This window comes from Mirounga angustirostris, unplaced genomic scaffold, assembly GCF_029215605.1.
Source record: "Mirounga angustirostris isolate CCGP_5_RB_7025 unplaced genomic scaffold, mMirAng1.0.hap1 SCAF_10, whole genome shotgun sequence".
Classification (NCBI taxonomy): domain Eukaryota; kingdom Metazoa; phylum Chordata; class Mammalia; order Carnivora; family Phocidae; genus Mirounga; species Mirounga angustirostris.
The window spans coordinates 40,993,558-41,014,015 of NW_026991718.1; the positions used below are offsets into that span (position 1 = coordinate 40,993,558).

Here is a 20,458-nt window from a genome sequence, read left to right on the forward strand (position 1 = left end):
CAAAACCTCAATGAGATACCACCTCACACCAGTCAGAATGGCTAAAATTAACAAGTCAGGAAACTACAGATGTTGGTGGGGATGCGGAGAAAGGGGAACCCTCCTACACTGTTGGTGGGAATGCAAGCTGGTGCAGCCACTCTGGAAAACAGTATGGAGGCTCCTCAAAAAGTTGAAAATAGAACTACTGTATGACCCAGCAATTGCACTACTGGGTATTTACCCCAAAGATACAAATGTAGGGATCCAAAGGGGTACGTGCACCCTGATGTTTATAGCAGCAATGTCCACAATAGCCAAACTATGGAAAGAGCCAAGATGTCCATCAATAGATGAATGGATAAAGAAGAAGTGGTATATATATACAATGGAATATTATGCAGCCATCAAAAGGAATGAAATCTTGCCATTTGCAATGATGTGGATGGAACTGGAGGGTAATATGCTGAGCAAAATAAGTCACTCAGAGAAAGACATGTATCATATGACCTCACTGATATGAGGAATTCTTAATCTCAGGAAACAAAATGAGGATTGCTGGAGTGGTGGGGGGTCGGGAGGCATGGGGTGACTGGGTGATAGACGTTGGGGAGGGTATATGCTATGGTGAGCGCTGTGAATTGTGTAAGACTGTTGAATCACAGACCTGTACCTCTGAAACAAATAATACATTATATGTTAAAAAAAAAAAAAAGATAACAGGAAGGGAAAAATGAAGGGGGGGAAATCAGAGGGAGAGATGAACCATGAGAGACTATGGACTTTGAGAAACAAACTGAGGGTTCTAGAGGGGAGGGGGGTGGGGGGATGGGTTAGCCTGGTGATGGGTATTAAAGAGGGCACGTACTGCATGGAGCATTGGGTGTTATATGCAAACAATGAATCATGGAACACTATATCAAAAACTAATGATGTAATGTATGGTGATTAACATAACATAAAAAAACAAAAAAGTAAGTTTCAGTTATGTAGAATGAGTAACTCCTGGAGATCTAACCTACAGTATGCTAACTATAGTTAATAATACTATATTATATACTTAAAATTTTCTAAGAGAGTTAGTGATCTCACCACATACAAAAAAAGTAACTATCTAAAGTGACATTATTATGCTAATATGTTAATTAGCTATTTGTGCCAATCATCAGCTAATTGTGGCAATCATTTCACTATATATATTTCAAAAAAATCACATTATACATCCTAATGTATACTGTTTTTACATGTTGACTATATTTCAATAGAAGTGGAAAAAACAAAGTGGAGTATTAAAATGTCCAACTATTTTTGTTGAATTATCTATTGCTTCCTTTAATTCTGTCAATTTTGCTTCATATATTTTAGAGTTCCTTTTTTAGTGCACGTGTGTTGGCAATTATATTTTCCTAATAAACTGACCCTTTTATAATTGAAATTAGTTTGGCTCTAGTAATAATTTTTGTCTTACAGTCTGTTTTGTCAGTTATTATTATAGATACTCCAGCTCTCCTTTGGTTTGTATGGTAATCTTTTTCTATCCTCTTGTATTCACCATATTTGTGTCTATCTAATGTGTGTTTCTTGTGAACAACGAATAATTAAATCATATTTTTAAATCCATTCTGCCAATATTTATTTTTGATTGTTTGTGTTAAGTCCATTTGCATTAAGTGCAGTTACTGATATGATAGGATATATGTCTGCATTCTGGTATTTCTTTTCCTTATGTCTTATAATTTTGTTGTTCCTTTATTGCTCCATGACTACTTTCTTTGGTCATAAATAGATATTCTTTTTTTTTTTTAAAGATTTTTTATTTATTTATTTGAGAGAGAGAGAATGAGAGAGAGCACATGAGAGGGGGGAGGGTCAAAGGGAGAAGCAGACTCCCCGCCGAGCAGGGAGACCGATGCGGGACTCGATCCAGGGACTCCAGGATCATGACCTGAGCCGAAGGCAGTCACTTAACCAACTGAGCCACCCAGGTGCCCTGGTCATAAATAGATATTCTATACCAAACTATTTTAATTTACTTTTTGTTGCTTTGACAATATTTTAGAAATTACTTCCTTCATGGTTTCCCATGTTAATTTATAAAAATCTAGTTTGGGTTAATATCAATTTACATTCTTTATATGCAAAACCTTTACTCCAACATATTTACATTTTCACTGTCCTTTGTAAAATTATGATCAAACTAATTTCAAGTTTACATATTATAAGCCTAGAAACACATTTTATAATTATTGTTTTATGCAATTGCCTTTTAACTGAGAGGAGAAGATGAATCACAAAGAAAGATGCACTTACCCTATTTTGTATTTACCTATGTATTCACCTTTACTAGGTTATTTCTGTCTGTCTTGTGGATTCAAATTACTGTTTAATGTCCTTTCATTTCACCTTGAAAGATTCCCTTTAATATTTCTTGCAGGACAGCTCAGCTAGCAACAAATTCTCAGTTTTTGTTTATCTGGAAATGTCTTGATTTCTCCTTTGGCTTAACAAATAGTTTTTATGGATATAATTGCTTAGGTAATAATCTTCTGTTTAGTACTTTGAATGTGACTTTTTATTGCCTTTTGCAATACATGGTTTTCAATTAGAAGTAAGCTGTTAATCTTGAAATGTAATGAGTCACTTTTCTTTTGCTGCTTTCAGGATTCTCTGTCTTTTGACAATTTGATTATAATGTGTTCTGACAGGATCTCTTTGAGTTTATGCACTGAACTTAAATGTGTGGATTTGTATCTTTCACCAAATTTGGGAAGCTTCTGGCCATTATTTTTTCAAATATTCTTTCTATTCCTTCCTATCTTCCCATTCTGGGAATCTCACAATGTATATGTTTATACATTGATTACATTGATGGTATCCCCCTGGGGTTCACTCTTCATTCTTTCTTCTTTCTTTTCCTCAGAATGGATAATTACTATTATCTTATTTTCAAGTTTATTTATTTTGTCTTCTGTCTGGTTATATCTGCTGTTGAACTCCTCTAATGAATTTTCATTTTGGTCATTATACTTTTTGGTTCCAGAATTTTTGCTTTGTTTCTCATTATAATTTCCATCTCTTTATTGGTATTCCCATTTTGTTCATACAGTGTTTTCTTGATTTCCTGTAGCTTTTTTGGCCATGTTATTTTGTTCTTTAAGCCTATTTAAGACAGTTGTTTTGAAGTCTTTTCCCAATAATTTAGATATCTGAGTTCACTTGGAAAGAGTTTATCAATTTACTTTGATCCTTTAAAAGGGCTATTATTTTCCTGTCTTTGAAAGCTTTGCAATTTTTTTGTTGTAAAACTGAACATTTGAATATTATAATGTGTTGACTCTGGAAATCATGTTCTTATACTTACTCAAGGCTTCACTCTCTTTTTAAATTACTGAAGACTGGTTAGAGACTTTTCTCAATTATTTTTGCAGAGACTTTATTTCTATTTATGCACTGTCAGTGAAGTCTCTGAAATCCTAGCTGAGCAGACTCAAAATCCTAAACAAAAAAATTTATCAACTTACAAAGTATGAGGTGAGAATTAACCAGGAGACTTGAACTCATGGACAATACCAGAAATCACTGAGGTGTGTGCAAGATTTTGTTGAGAGCCCTTCAGAAATTCTAAGACTATGAGGGACTAGGCAATAGGAACTTCCTTTTTCCATAATGCTCAGTGTATGCTGTGTTAGTGGACCAACTACCTAAAAGGGGTTTTGTAGGCCAGAGGTTATATTCACACACGTTTAAAGTAATTCAGGCAAAAAAAAAAAAAAGTATACAGGGCATTAAAATTTGTATATTTTGTGGGATGCATAAACATGGTAATTGGTGATCTAAAACCAAACAAAAGTTTGAATTCCTCCCTTTGACTACTTGGTCTTTGCTTTTAAACATAATCCATGAAGGCAAGACAGAAAGTATTGAAACATGAGAGTGGCTGAACATCAGAAGGCAAGGAAGTGACTTGAAGAAGAAATGCAACATATAAAGCAAAGCTGAGTTTCTTCTGAAAAAGTTGCTTTCAAGCACAAATTTCTCTCAATTCTGCATTTTATTTTCCAATCAATTCTGCTTGTCTTCTGCTTCTAACTACTATATCATTGATTTTAAGTAATGTACTAAGCCCTGGGGGTATAATAGTTAATTTAAATGGATAGAGATAGATAATTCATAGTAAATCTCAACAATTAATCCCTAGATACACATAGAGGATGCTCCCTAAAAAATTTCTTTATAGCAGTATGCAAAGCACAGGTTAACCTGAATAAATCTAGCATTATCTACATCTTAATTTCTATTTGTCCATCCAAAAAGTGTTTTGTAAGCAATGCTTCTACTTTTCTTTAAAGTCACCTAATCTATGTTTCTTACTCATTTGCAATTAATTAATCATGGAAGCAGTGTTTACTAAGGTTTCTTTGAGTCCTCTTTTTTGGATTTTTTTTATAATTACCTGAAAAATAGGACTTTATTACTATATTTATAAAGGCAATGAAATGTTAATAATAAGCCTGGCATAAATTAGAATTAAGAATGAATAATGATTTTTTAAAAAAAAGACTAAAGAAATAAAGATCCATATACTATTCAAGCTAATAGATGGGTAGTGGTAAAGCTTAGGGGAAATAATTAACCGTATATCTATTTATGATCATATCTTTTGCACAGAGGTAAATGCCTTCTAAAATGTTCTCATATATCAACAGCTCAGAATTTTAGAACTTTCACAATATTGCTATTAAAATATGAAAATTTAGAATAAATTATAGATGCCCAAGGTCATAGAAACAGTCAATAGCAAAGTCAAGATGCAGACAGGATTCTCTGGACTCCTTGATCAGCACTCACTCATTCCAATTGCCTCCTGCTATCCTGGGGGCATTTATCTACTTTTTTCTGCTACACATTCTTACTCAATTCTTTTCCTACAAGATCTTCACTTTTTCAGTTTCTTGTTATCAAAGGAAAATATAAAGTGGAAAGAAAAATATGCTGTTTTACTGTAATATGAAAATGACCAGTAACAATATGTCAGCTTACCTAAGAGCATGCCATTTTCAAATAGGACACTTGTTTTCCCTTTAGGGATAATCTCTAACTCCAAACTATAGGCTCCTATGGCAACTTGTTGTGAATAATATCAGGCAGGGATTCATTCTCAGTGCCAACAAAGTAACAGGTGATCTGCTACACAGCTTGTCTGCTCTGAAACATCACACTTGTTCATGAATAATGCAGTACATAAACTAATACTCAGTCTACAATTTTCATAGTGTTTCTACATGAATTATCCCATTTAATATAATGTCATAGAACATCACATATTCTGGCCTGATAAACTGACAGAAACAAAGCAGAAACAAAACAAGCAGGTGGCCTGATAAACTGACAGAAACAAAGACTGAGAAAAAGCAGGTGGAGTCAATGACCAGACTAGTCCCAAAATATGTAAAGCAGTGTGTCATTACTGCTCAAGCTTTTACTTATCATAATTAAGTTGACAGATACCTACTGATTTTGCATACAGTTGGGTGAAGAACCCACTACACTTTTCAGTATATACTGTTGACATAAGTCACAGACTAAAGGCCTTTTTTGACCATTTTTATCTTTTGTCACACACTCTGAAATTATAAAGTTTCTACTGATAACTTTGACATGTATAACTCACCAATGAAATAACCTCAGGCTTAATATAAATAAAACTAACCTGTTACTCAATAATGTTACTTTTAAAAATATATAATAAATTAAAATAAAATAAGTCTCCTTCTTCATTTCATCTGATTTTCCTTTTGCATCCAAACTGTAGTTTGATTGTGACTTGTTTCCACAGCCCTTCAACCCACAAAGCTAGAGCCACTTAGCAAACTATCTACAAAAACAAATCCCTACTTCTTTTACAAATTCTTTGTTATTTTTCTGATGCTGAATTTTCTTTTTATTACTTGTAAAGTAATAAGATAAGTAAAAGAAAAAAGTATTTGGATATGCATTTTAGTTCTTGTTCAATTTGTCGTAGCTTGAGCTCCTGCCTTGCTATCTTGACACCGTCTTTCTCACATGAAGAAGGGACTATTGCAAGTGTGGCTCAGAACCCGTGACTTGTTTTCTCCAAACTTGAAGCTAGACCATTGTGCTTACTGTTAAGATAATGTCTATTCTTTGACACCAGATGGTAAAAATATAAATGAGCTCTTTTTTGTTATAAAGGAAAGATGCCATAGTCATTTTTATTCTCAACGTGTAGGCTTCAAACATAAGAGTTGTTCAACAGATATTTGTTGAATTATGAATAAATATGCAAGTAAATGAATAAAGGATGTTTGTCATGATTTAGTCAGCAGCTCACACTCTGGGATTATATATCAGCATGTTTGTGTATATTATCTAGGTATTTCTTCAATCAGCTGACCCATCTGAGCTATTTTAGATAGTCTTGTCATTCAATAAATCCTTGTCTTCTTATATCCCCAACAAATATACTCAGTTTCTTAGATGAACCATGAGATTAAGAAAACTGCCTTCTGTTAAATCATACCAAAAGGGCTTGAATTTATTATTTTTTGTAGAAATTAAGAAACTGAAAGGAGATGTGCTGGCTACAGCTATTCTAGTCACCAGGAACAGACGAAAGTTCAGTTGTTGGCAAGTGGCCTGCAGTATTTGCTTGCAGTCATGATGAGTTTGCCCCTCAATCCCAAACCTTTCCTGAATGGATTAACAGGAAAACCAATAATGGTGGAACCTAAGTGGGAAATGGAGTACAAAGGCTACCTGGTATCTGTAGATGGTTATATGAACATGCAGCTTGCAAACACAGAAGAATACATAGATGGAGCATTGTCTGGACATTTGGCTGAAGTTTTAATAAGTTGTAATAATGTCCTTTATATCAGGGGTGTTGAAGAAGAGGAAGAAGATGGGAAAATGAAAGAATAGCATCTTTTGTGGGGAATTTTTTAATATATATTTTTAGACAATAAACATTTTTTTTCCAAAAAAAAAGAAAAGAAACTGAAAGTAAATGCAAGAAGATATGTAAGTCTAAATCACATCTTGGGAAATGGGAGTAATTTTCAGTGAAGTATTAGCCATGTGATCATGTTAGCTTAGATTTGCCTTTTATCTAAAATATTTATTCAGAGGTTACTGTGATAGATACTATGCATTTTGTACTCATGGAATACGTTATTCAGAATTTTGAGCTGGAAGAAGTCAGTCATAATTATTTTAAATTTTAAAAAAAGCAAATCTCCAAATCTTGCAATGAAAGATATAGATACATGTATAATGAATTTGAATGTACTGATTTAAACTGGTTTATGTGAAGGATAATATACCCCTTATAAGATAAGAACCTTCAGAGTGATTCTTAACCGAAAGCAAACATCAGAAATATATGTAATTTTTTTGAGACATACACATGCCTGCTATGCTTTCACATCAACCTAAGTTGACTGGGCCGGATATTCTTTTTTTTTTTTTTTTAAGTTTTCCAGGTAAATCTGACACACATCTCAAAATGAGTATGGTGGTTACTCAATTTCTATTCTAATCACCGGTGACAAGTGAAAAGCTGCATTAGTTTATGTAAATCATGGAAACTGCTGAAATAAGCACTCCCAAAAACGTCAGTGGCTCAGTTAATAAAGGTTTATTTCTTAATCAAATCACAATTTGTTATGGGTCATTCAGGAACTAATATCCTTTCATGTAGTAGTTTCTAGTGTCTGCAGTTCCTTCACTTAATACTACACATATAGCCCTTAGAGAAGAGAGGTTAGGCCTGCTTTTAATCACCTCATTCTAAAAGATCATTTTGTTAATAGAACACATTACATTGTTCTAACTAAATGGAAGGGAGACAAGAAATATCAATTAGCAATGATCCAAGGAGGAAGCGACAAACTTTGATATTGGTGATACCCTGTAACATAAGCAGCCAATAAATATTTAAAGATAAATATAATTCTGAAAACATTATTCCTTACATTATGTGATCTTTGAGAGTCTTACATCTAAATATGTCTGACTACAGAAATTTTAATAGGTCAATATGCTGAATACTATAAAACAAATCTCATACTAGTCTGGTCCTGACTATAAAAATAAATTACCTACTTCTTCAAAAGTTCTAGGACAGTTAATTAGTTCAACTCTTTTAAGACACCCATTTAGTTTCATTGAGAAAAATTGGTCAAATCTGTTTTTCATTGCACCAATTAACTATTCTGATACATGGTCTTCGACCCAACAACTGTTAATGAAAATAATTGCTCCAAGTGTTGCAAAAAAGGGGAAAAAGCATTTCATAATGGGAAATTGCACTGGTCTATGAAAATTACACTTTGGTTACAGATACAAATTTACTTCCTATACTCTATTTAACTCCTTTTCTTCCATGTGAGTAAGCTCTGATCTCCATCTTTAAAACCAGAATATATTTTCAGTGCCAAGGAAGGAATCAATGCCCTTTGGTTATCAACTTGTGCACTATGCAAGTCTAAAGATTAAAAGGACTATAACCTGGGCCTATAGGATTGGTGAGTTATTTATAGCTTCTGTGCCATAAATTTCTATCTATTTTGTGTTTTTTTCAAGGATGATGTGAGGATAATGTATAATGTGCATTACATTACAAAATGCAGCTATAAACAAACAAACTAAAAACTTAATATATGAGGTTGACCCTGTAAAATTATATATGAAGATGTGGTAAAGCTAATATAAAAGTTTCTTGATCAGTATTTGTTGAAAGAGTGAATACATACAAGAAGATTAATTTGATAGGACCTCCCTACAGCTCATATAGTGATACCAGGGTTAAGAGATTTGACACACTGAGCAGCAAGGAGATGTTTTTGACTGGGCAAGTGATGCATTTCTTTTTTTTTTTTTTTTAATTAATTCTTGTCTTTAAGAGAAAGAACTACTGTAAACAGATTTTTGCTATTCTCAGTCACACAGAGCATATGATAATTTTTAGAAAGTAGTTGGGGACAATTATTTGCAATGTGGAACTAATCATGATTTGAACCATTTAGCTAAAAGATCTTTTCAAAAAATCAAAGATTAAAGATATGTGAAACAAAATGAGTTCCCTTATCAATGTTAATCTAAGCTATAGGATCTTAAATTCACAGATAACTAACCAAATTTTAAGTGCATAGTGTTACATGGAAGAGTTTAAATCGATCACTAAAAGACAGAATTGTTTAAGTAAGTGTGAAAAATTGAAGTTTAAGAATCAATGCTGTTAAAGAATAAAGCTACTACTAGGGGGAACTACAAGTAGGCTACAAAAAGACATTCTGAGTTAAGAAATTCTTAAATACATGTTAACTGGTGTAAGGTGTTATCTCAGTGTGGTTTTGATTTGAATTTCCCTGATGGCTAATGATGATGAACATTTTTTCATGTGTCTGTTAGCCATTTGTATGTCTTCTTTGGAGAAGTGTCTGTTCATGTCTTCTGCCCATTTTTTTTTTTTAAAGATTTTATTTATTTATTTGCGAGAGAGAACGAGAGAGAGAGCACGAGAGGGAGGAGGGTCAGAGGGAGAAGCAGACCCCCCGCCGAGCAGGGAGCTCGATGCGGGACTTGATCCCGGGACTCCAGGATCATGACCTGAGCCGAAGGCAGTCGCTTAACCGACTGAGCCACCCAGGCACCCTCTTCTGCCCATTTTTTGACTTGATTATTTGTTTTCTGGGTGTTGAGTTTAAGAAGTTCTTTATAGATCATGGATACCAGCCCTTTATCTGTAGTGTCATTTGCAAATATCTTTTCCCATTCTGTGGGTTGCCTCTTTGTTTTGTTGATGGTTTCCTTTGCTGTGCAGAAGCTTTTTATCTTGATGAAGTCCCAAAAGTTCATTTTTGCTTTTGTTTCACTAGCCTTTGGAGATGCATCTTGAAAGAAGTTGCTGTGGCCGATGTCAAAGAGGTTACTGCCTTTGTTCTCCTCTAGGATTTTGATGGACTCCTGTCTCACATTGAAGTCTTTCATCCATTTTGAGTTTATCTTTGTGTAGGGTGTTAGAGAATGGTCAAGTTTCATTCTTCTGCATGTGGCTGTCCAATTTTCCCAGCACCATTTATTGAAGAGACTGTCTCTTCAGGAAATCTATTGCATATTTTTTCCTGCTTTGTCAAAGATTATTTGACCATAGAGTTGAGGGTCCATATCTGGGCTCTCTATTCTGTTCCATTGGTCTATATGTCTGTTTTTGTGCTAGTACCATACTGTCTTGGTGATGCAAAAATTGACAAGGCAAGAAACAACAAATGTTGGAGAGGTTGTGGAGAAAGGGGAACCCTCTTATACTGCTGGTGGGAATTTAAGTTGGTACAGCCACTTTGGAAAGCAGTGTGGAGGTGCCTCAGAAAATTAAAAATAGAGCTACCTTATTACCCAGCAATTGCACTACTGGGTATTTACCCCAAAGACACAGATGTAGTGAAAAGAAGGGCCATATGTACCCCAATGTTCATAGCGGAATGTCTGCAATTGCCAAACTGTGGAAAGAGCCGAGATGCCCTTCAACAGATGAATGGATAAAGAAGATGGGGTCCATATATACAATGGAATCTTACTCAGCCATCAGAAAGGATGAATACCCAGCTTTTACATCAACATGGATGGGACTGGAGGAGATTATGTTAAGTGAAATAAGTCAAGCAAAGAAAGTCAATTATCATATGGTTTCACTTATTTGTGGATCATAAGGAATAGCATGGAGGACATTAGGAGAAGGAAGGGAAAAAATGAAGGGGGGGAAATTGGAGGGAGAGATGAACCATGAGAGACTGTGGACTCTGAGAAACAAACTGAGGGTTTTAGAGAGGAGGGGGGTGGGGGGATGAGTTAGCCCGGTGATGAGTATTAAGGAGGGCACGTACTGCATGGAGCACTGGGTGTTATATGAAAACAATGAAGCATGGATCACTACATCAAAAACTAATGATGTATTGTATGGTGACTAACATAACATAATAAAATTTAAAAAAAAAGAGAAATTCTTAAATACAAACATTCATGTTTAACAATGTCAAGGTGAGGAAAGATATGGACTCTTTAAATTCAAATTTGCATATTCACATTTGGTAAAGTCCAGTCTGGTTTGTAGTTTCAATTATTGTTACTATGTCAAACTAATTCTATTTAAAACATAATTCATTATTTCTGTATGCATACTTCTTGTTTTTTAAAAAAAATTTATTTAAATGCAGTTGACAAACATGCATATTAGCTTCAGGTGTATAACAGTGATCTGACAAGTTTATACATTATACTATGCTCATCCCAAGTGTACTTACCATCAGTCACTATATAACGGTATTACAGTATCATTGACTACATTCCTTATGCTGTGCCTTTTATTCCCATGACTTACTCATTCCTTTATGGGAAGTCTGTATCTCCCACTCCCCTTCATCCATATGCCCATTCCCCCTACCCTTCCTCTCCCTCCCCGCACCCCACCCCCTGCCCTGGCAACCATCAGCTTGTTCTCTATATTTACGGGTCTAATTCTGCTTCTTGTGTTTCTTTTTAAATGGCATCACCAAATTCCTAAGTAGTGCCTGATTTTAAAAGAGAATAAAGAGTTATCCTTCACTCCTCTTTTTCCATACTACTATTCATAGCATTTTTAAAAAAAGATTTTATTTATTTACTTATTTGAGAGAGAGAGAGAGAGTGGGGGGTGGGGCAGAGGGAGAGGGAGAGAGGAAGTCCTAAGCAGACTCTGTGCTCAGCACTGAGCCTGACGTGGGTCTCAATCTCATAACCCTGATATCATGACCTGAGCCGAAATCAAGAGTCGGACACTTAATTGACTGGGCCATCCAGGTGCCCCTATTCATGGCACTTCTAAGGAAATACCAAATACTGTTTACTTTAGTTTTTAGCTCAGAGATTATTACATCCACTGATTGCTTCAAGAATATCTTAACTAGTTTCACTGACACTAGTTTTGCCTCAATTCCCACAGTGTTATCATATTGGTGTTTTCAAACTTTATGTCTGATATGTGCTTTTCCTAAATAAAACCTTTTTTAATGGTTGCCTATAAAGTTCAAAATGTCTACTGCATCAGCTAGCAATTATGACCAAGGAGCAAATCCAGTCCACTACTTATTTCTGTAAGCGTGACAAGCTAAAATGATTTTTACATTAATTACTTTTTAAGTAATTATATAATTACCTAAACAGTATCTTTGATTGTGCTTCTTGGTCTATAAAACCTAGAATATTTACTTGTTGGCTCTTTATAGAACAAGATTGTAAACTCCTATGTGAGGAACCTGTGGAAAGCCCATTACATACACTGTTACTCTATCAGCCTTCTGTCTCACTACACCATTAACACTCAACTTTCTAACAAAGTCGATCCTGGAAATTGTTGAATTTTTAGAAAATAAAATGCTCATTCTCAGCTCTGGGCCTTACCCTCAGTGCCCTCTAAGTCTGAAACATTTAACTCTATCTTTATCATTGGATAAGCCCTTTCTTCCTTCAAATTCAATTTACCTTCCAGGAAACTTTATAGAGCTTCCTTGTTCTAAGTAGGGGGCAGTTTGGTTCCCCGGCAAACTGTCATTTTTAAATCTGTATTATACTTGTTCTTTAGTGGAATGAGTGGTAGTTTTCACTTAGTCTCCACTAAATGGCTACCACAGTGTCTCCCATCTCTTATGTTCCTCTGCACTATGACTTGCCACATTCCTATGAAGTGGTGGAGCCTATATCTCCACCCCTTGAATCTGGGCAGGACTTGCAACTTGACTAATAGCCTATGACAGAATTGACACTATAACAGATATGAGAATATTCCTGCCACTTCGAAGCCAGTGTTCAGGTAAGAACTGTCATTATTCTGGGTCCATCAAGTGTTAATCAGCCTATTACCCAATAAGCCTATTATATGATGAGGCCATGAAGAATGAGATGTCATCTACAGAGAGAAAGAGAGGTGAAGCAGCAATGAGACACCAGCCACATGAATGAAGAAGCCACTGTGGAAGCAGATCTGCTGGCCCTGGTGCTGTATTTTATACTACATGGATCAGAGGTGAATTGCCCACCCAAGCTCCTTCTATATTTCTGATCTATAAAATGTAAGCGAAATGAAATTGTTGTTTCAAACCAATAGCTTTTGGGGGTGGTTTGTCATAATGCCATATACAACCAGAACAAAATAACTGCCTCATTGCTAATTTGTTTTTCCCATTTGAATGTAAGGTTTAGATGACTGAATAAAATTCTCCCTTACCGAGTTTGTTTCATGAAGCTTGTCATATGGGAAATACCTGTTACATGCTTAATGAATGAATGAGTGCATTTTCAAAGTTGAATATAAGATTGAATATGTAAATGGATCAAGTTCCAAGAAGTGTGTAGCTAGCAGATGCTGTCTCCTATGGAGAGAAGAAAAAATAAGGGAACTGAAAAGAAAGTGGCAAGAATGGTAAGGAGGCAGAAAGTGGACTTATATGGGGAAGAGGGAAAATAACTGGGGAGGAGGTGGTATGAAGGTGTGCTGGGGGGTCACCAAGACCAACTCTAGGTTTGATGATTCATTAAATGGATTTAACATATAGTCTAACTAATGACTATGATTTATTGTGGTGAATGAATATAAAGCAAAATTACCAGAGGGAAAGCATATGGGGTAAAGTCCTGGGGAAACCAGGTGCACATTTCTAAAGGTTCTCTCCTGGAGGAATCATACAGGAAGCCACTTAATTCCCTAGCAATGAATTGTGACAGCATTTGTGAAATGTTGCCAACTAGAGAAGCTCATTAAAGACTCAGCATCCAGGGTCTTTGTTGGGGTTTGGTCATGTAGGCAGCTTCTGCCTAGCACATACAGAAATTCTAGACATTTGGAGTAAATACGTTCAGTATAAGTTATACTGTTTATACAAATAGTTTAGATACAGTAAATAAGCCACTCTGATCAGTTCTGGGGATGGTGGAAATCTCCTGATATCTAAGTTTCTAGATTACAGCTGAATAGTAGTCAGGCCTTTTCTTATAACTCTTTTCTGCATAGAAGGGAAAAGGTATAGTCCTCAGAGGCTATCCTCAGCCCCTCAGACACTGTCATCAGGAAGTCATTTGTAACTCCAGAGGAAAAAACCTACTAAGTGTTGTGTTAACCTTATATTAAGTAGATCCACATTTTCGATTAAGACAACCTTCTACTGATAGTCTTTAACAGAACATGTAAAAAGTTCGTTTTTAGTATGAAAGATAAATTCTTTCCAAATAATTCTACATTAAAAGAGAATCTTCCAGAATGGTTGCACCATTTTGTATTCCTACCAGCACTGTAATAGAGTTCCTGTTGCTCTACATCCTTGCCAGCATTTGGTGTTGTCAGTGTTCCAGATTTTGATCATTCTAATAGGTATACAGTGGTATATTATTGTTATTTTAATTTGCATTTTTCTAATGACATGAGTGTGCAGTATCTTTTCATATGCTCACTTAGCATTTGTATATTTTCTTTGGTGAGATGTGTGTTAGGTTCTTGGCTCTTTTTTCTATCAAGTTATTTGTTTTCTTACTGTTGAGTTTAAAAAGTTCTTTGTATATTCTGGATAAGAGTCCTTTATCAGATATGTCTCTTGAAAATAGTTCTCGCAGTCTGTGGCTCATCTTTTTATTCTCTTGACATTGCCTTTTGTAGAACAAAAGTTTTTAATTTTAATGAAGTCTAGTTTATACATTATTTCTTTCATGGGTTGTGCCTTTGGTGTTGTATCTAAAAAGGTATCACCATATTCGAGGTCATCTAAGTCTTCTCTTATGTTATCTTCAAAGAGTTTGATAGTTTTGCATTTTACATTTAGGTCTGTGATCTATTTTGAGTTAATTTTGGGGAAGGATATAAAGTCTGTGTCTAGATTTAATTTTTGGATATAGATATCCACTTTTTCCAGCATCATCTGTTGAAGAGACTATCTTTGCTCCATTGCATTAATGGCCTTTGCACCTTTGTCAAAGATCAGTTGACTATACAAATGTGGGCATATTTCTGGGCTACTTTTTCATTGACTTATTTGTCTTTTGTCAAAATCAAACTGTCTTCATTTCTTTTTTTTTTAAAAGATTTTATTTATTTATTTGAGAGAGAGAGAATGAGAGACAGAGACCACGAGAGGGAAGAGGGCAGAGGAGGAGCAGACCCCCTGCTGAGCAGGGAGCCCGATGCGGGACTCGATCCCGGGACTCCAGGATCATGACCTGAGCCGAAGGCAGTCACTTAACCAACTGAGCCACCCAGGCGCCCCAAACTGTCTTCATTTCTGCAGCCTCATCGTAAGTCTTGAAATTGAGTAGTGTCAGTTCTCCAACGTTGTTCTTCTCCTTCCATATTGTATTGGCTATTCTGGTTCTTTGCCTCTCCATAAAAACTTTAGAATCAGTGTGTTGATATTGACAAAATAATTTGGTTGGATTTCGATTGGGATTGCATTTACTCTGTCGATTGTGGTGAGAAGAACTGATATCTTGACAATATTGAGTTTTCCTATTCATGAACATGGACTATTTCTCCATTTATTTTGTTTTTCCTTAATTTCATTTATCAGAGTTTTGTAGTTTTCCTCATACAGATCTTTACAGATTTTGTTAGATTTATACCTAAGAATTTCATATTTTGGTGCTAATATAAATGGTATTGTGTTTTTAGTTTCAAAATACAACTTATTCATTGCTGGTATATAGGAAAGCAATTTGGCTTTTGTATATTAACTTTGTGTTGTACAACTTTGCCACAATTGCTTATTATTTCCAAGAGGTTTTTTTTTTTCTTTTTTTGGTAATTTTTTTGGATTTTCCACATAGATGATCATGTCATCTGTAAATACAGACAGGGTATTTCAAATCTGCATACCTTTTCTTTTCTTTTCTTGTTGCATTAGCTATTACTTCCAGGATGATATAAAAGGAATGGTGAGAGAAGACATTCATGCCTCATACCTGATTTTAGTGGTAAACTTCAATTTCTCACTATTAAATATATTGGTTGTAGAATTTTTTATATACTTTTTATCTAGTAGAGGAAATCCTCTCTATCCCTAGTTTACTGAGAGTTTTTATCATGAATAGGTTTTGAATTTTGTCTAATACATTTTTCTGCATTGATTGATAATTGTGTAATTTTTCTTAAGCATATTGATATGATAAGTTGCATTAAATTTTATTCTGAATGCTGCAGCAGTTTGGCATACCTGGTATAAATCTCACTTGGTTGTGGTGTGTCATTCTTTTTATACAATAATGGATTCATTTTGCTAATATGTTTATTGAGAATTTCTCTATGTTCATCAGAGATATTGGTATATCTCTGTAGTGGTATAGTTTTGGTATAGCTTTCTTGCTATGTCTTTGGTTTTAGTATTAGGGTAATGCTGGCCTCATAGAATGAACTAGGAAGTATTTCTTGTACTTCTATCCCTGAAAGAGAATGTACAAAATTGGTACATTTTCTTCCTTAAGTGTTTAGTGAAATTCACCAATGAACCCATCTAAGCATGGTGCTTTCTGTTTAATTAAAGTTATTGATTACTGATTCAATTTAATTAATATATATATATGCCTATTCAGATTGCCTTATTTTTTTCTTGTGTGACTTTTAGCAAATTGTGTCTTTCAAACAATTGGTTCATTTCATCCAAGTTATCAGATTTGTGTCTTAGTAATTTGTGTTCTCTCTTTTTTCTTAGCCTAACCTTCAGTTATTTTTATAAGGCCTTTTGGCTTTTAAATTCTTCTGCTATTACACATTATTTTCTTTATATAGACTTTAAATCAACTCTAAAGTCTTACTATGTAATATCTGTGTAAAAATATATTTACATTGAATTATATTTACATATAATTTAAAAATATGTAGAATATACATACATACATAAATGTAGCTTTTTATCTATATATATACATACACACACATACACATATATATACATACATACACACACACACAAGTATTAACTAATGTACTCTAAAATATTTTATCAATTATAGAGGCTACTGCAATAATTTTGAAGCAATGGCAAGGTCAGTCCTATTTCTGGACATAGAACAAACTAACTATTTAAAGAAGTAATTCCAAATAAAGTAACACATAAATTTTCAATATAAATTATTATTTAAAAAAATTATTAATGCCTGGTTTAGTTAATGGCAAATAAGGGAACTCTTCAGAGACTAGAAAGCACAAGAAAATGAGAGTTCTGACTAGAAGCAGGTAAGTCAAGTCAGCTTTTCCCCTAGGCTTATTTATCAATTCCTGGTGGCCTAAGCCATAATTTGAAGAGTTATACAACTTAGTTATTGGGGGACAAAGAGAGAGGCCCAACAGGATGGGAGTTCAGATTTAAGGACCCCACACAAAATCAAATAATTCAAGAAGCAATTCTCTCAATAGGTGAAGTCAAAAGAAAATCCAATTTTATGGAAATGGGGAGGATGCCTGAGTGATTAAGCCTTGGTCCTGAGCCAGAATAAAAAGCATCTGTGGAGAATTTATAAGTCTCTACTCACATAGGTTTTTAAGTTTGAATTTATATTCATTTGTATCACTCTCCCCCAACCCTCTGCCAAAACTACCTTGAGATTTAAAACAGCTCAAAGTTGGTAGAGTCCACAGGCACTTGATAGAAACAAATGCAAGTCCTCTTTAGATTAAGATACCCTTAATCATAATTTTAAATAATTCTCAAACCTAAGAATTCAAGGAATAGAGGCTCATATTCAAAAACAACTAAACACCTGAGGAACTGAAGCCATAAACAGAAGCCATTAATGAAACAACAACAAAATAAACACACACACACACACACACACACACACACACACACACACACCCCTAAGCTGAATACTGGAGCTATAGAATATAATATAAATGGATTTTATATATTTAAGGAAATAAAAAAATAAAATGAAAGTATGATAAAGGTATAAGACACTAACAAATCTGACAAATTTGAAAATAAACTAAATAAATTTTAGGATTGAAAATAAAATAAGTAATGTAAAAATAAGACAGTGAGTTTAAACTTCAGATTTGTCACAGTTGAGGAAATTCGTGACCTGGACATTTGTAGTAAGAAATTATACAGAATGAGGCAAAGAGACAAAGATAAAAGATAGATAGATAGATATATAAAGACACAGTCATTAAAAAAATAGAGTATACAGTAAGATGGTCCAGCATACATGTAATTTGTGTCCCAAAAAAGAGACAACAGAAAAAAATGAGCATGAGCAATATTTTGAGAAATAATAGCTGACAAATGTCTGGATGAATGAAATAGCCGAATTTCCATTTCAGTAAGTTTAATGCATCCAAAGCCAAATTAGACACACACACACTCACTGAAAGAAGTTAATGTAACTATAGAAAACCAAAAACACCAAGATAATTATAAAACATAGCCTCAGATAAAATATAATCTAAAAGAACAATAGTTATATGAAAGCTAAATGCTCTGCAGAAAGAAAGCCTATAAGAAAATGACATGATAATATCCTCAGCTATTGAGGAAATATAATATACATGATAATTCTATACTCTGTGAAATTATTTTTCATTTTCTTTGTCTTTTTAAAAGAAAGTTAACAGAATATGACCATAAATCTCACAGATTTATCTTTAAGAAAAAATTTAAAAAAACATTCTGGAAGGAAGGTCTAAAAATTGAGAAAGGCCAGGTTGTAGCCACTCCACAGAAATGAGATGAATCCCCAGCCAAAATCTGGTTTGGGACTTACAATGCTTATAATGCACTCTAATGATGGTAATTAGGGTTGTGGGGCTGGGGTGCCGGTTCTTCTGAGAAAGCAGGGTCTTGCATGGTTTGAACTTCTATAGCACTTGGGCTTTCTTTTTAGCTTGTCCAGATGTGAGGCAGAAGAATAGGGAAGGGCACACTTTAAAAGGTATTGGCAGATAAACATAAATGGAGTATGACTCTTTATTTCAGCTGTTAATCAATAAAGATATTAAGAAACAATTATTATTAAATGACAGATCTAGTCCTGTGATTTAGCACTCTTTTAGCCTCTACAAGAGTGTGTAAGAAAGGATATATTTTTTAAAATATAAATGAGTGCATTAATTATGAAAACAGAGAAAAAAGAGGAGCAGAGCCCCCAGAAGTAAAAAAAAAAAAAAAAAAAAAAGCCATTTTTGAAAAATATAGGTTGGAAATTAAACTTCTCTTTGATATCTTAAGGTGCATAAGGGAACAGCATCGTATCAGACCCACAAGGATCTGTGTAATTTCTGTATAGCACTAAATAGAACATAAAGTTTCAGGAGCATTTCTTAGTATCTAATTTACTACTAGGAAGAGATTTACACAATGAAATGAACTTCCCCATTGTTCCTTTCTTTTCTTTCTGAGTCATTTATTCATTAAACCCAATCTTAAATTCCTCAAAGATCTTGACAACAACATCTATTCTTTTGGACACCATACGATGTCCCATACTTAGTGAAATAAATGGTCAATTTGGAAGTAAGATACCTTGTACATCATTTTCTGTGAGGCTATATGCCTCTTCTGTGCCCAGCACTGTAACAGTTGCTATGGGGAAGTAGATAGAAAGAGAAGGTATAAAATAAAGTAGAAACGAGGGGTATCTGTGTGGCTCACTTGGTTGAGCATCTGACTCCTCGTTTCGGCTTTGGTCCTGATCTTGTGGCTTGTGAGATTAAGCCCCACATCCGGCTCCACACTCAGAGGGAGTCTGGATATTCTCTCCCTCTGCTCCTTCCCCCACTCCCAATCTTATAAATAAATAAATAAATAAATAAATAAATAAATAAATAAATAAAAAGTAGAAACAACAAGAACACAAAAGCACTTCAATGGTAATATTCAAAATGAAGCTAACCAATATATACTATGAGGAAATGTGGCTTGAGTCAGAAATTGAAGAAACTCACCACTGGTTAGTACAAATAGAAGGAGAATTCCTTGATTAAAATACAAATATGGAGGGTTCAGGATATGTCCAGAGCGTGAGAAGGAAAGTAAGGTCAAACTGGTGAAACTGACAAGCCCTTTTCAAGATCTGCTTGGGGAAGGAAGGCTGGTGCAGCCAGCAGTAAAATTGAAAAATTATGGCAAGGGCAGCCTGACAAGAATGCTTTAGTATTTCTAATTCTGCTACTTACAAAATCATCTTCTAATTTGAAACTTTGCTTCTTGGCTTCCCTAATGGAACCAAATAATTTTTAATATAAAATATTCAATTGGCTCTCTTAATATAAATATTAATTTTCTGAGTTTTAAACAGTTTTCCTAGATTTTATCTTATTACATTCTTTTAAAAAATCTATAAACCTCGTAATTGCCTTTTGAATAAAATCCATATTTCCTATGTGCTATTCAGAATAATAATGATAATCTCCCTAAGTACATGCCCATCTTTCTAACAAAATCTCTTCATC

General features: G+C 34.4%; 1 protein-coding gene across 1 annotated transcript; it reads left to right on the plus strand.

The window, feature by feature from the left end:
* The first annotated feature begins 6,660 nt into the window (after nucleotides 1-6,660).
* On the plus strand, nucleotides 6,661-6,937 carry LOC123850467 (small nuclear ribonucleoprotein F). The gene has a single exon (XM_045883744.2). The coding sequence runs from the start codon at nucleotides 6,661-6,663 to the stop codon at nucleotides 6,919-6,921; it is 261 nt and encodes an 86-aa protein (XP_045739700.1). The 3' UTR covers nucleotides 6,922-6,937.
* The last annotated feature ends 13,521 nt before the right edge of the window (nucleotides 6,938-20,458 follow it).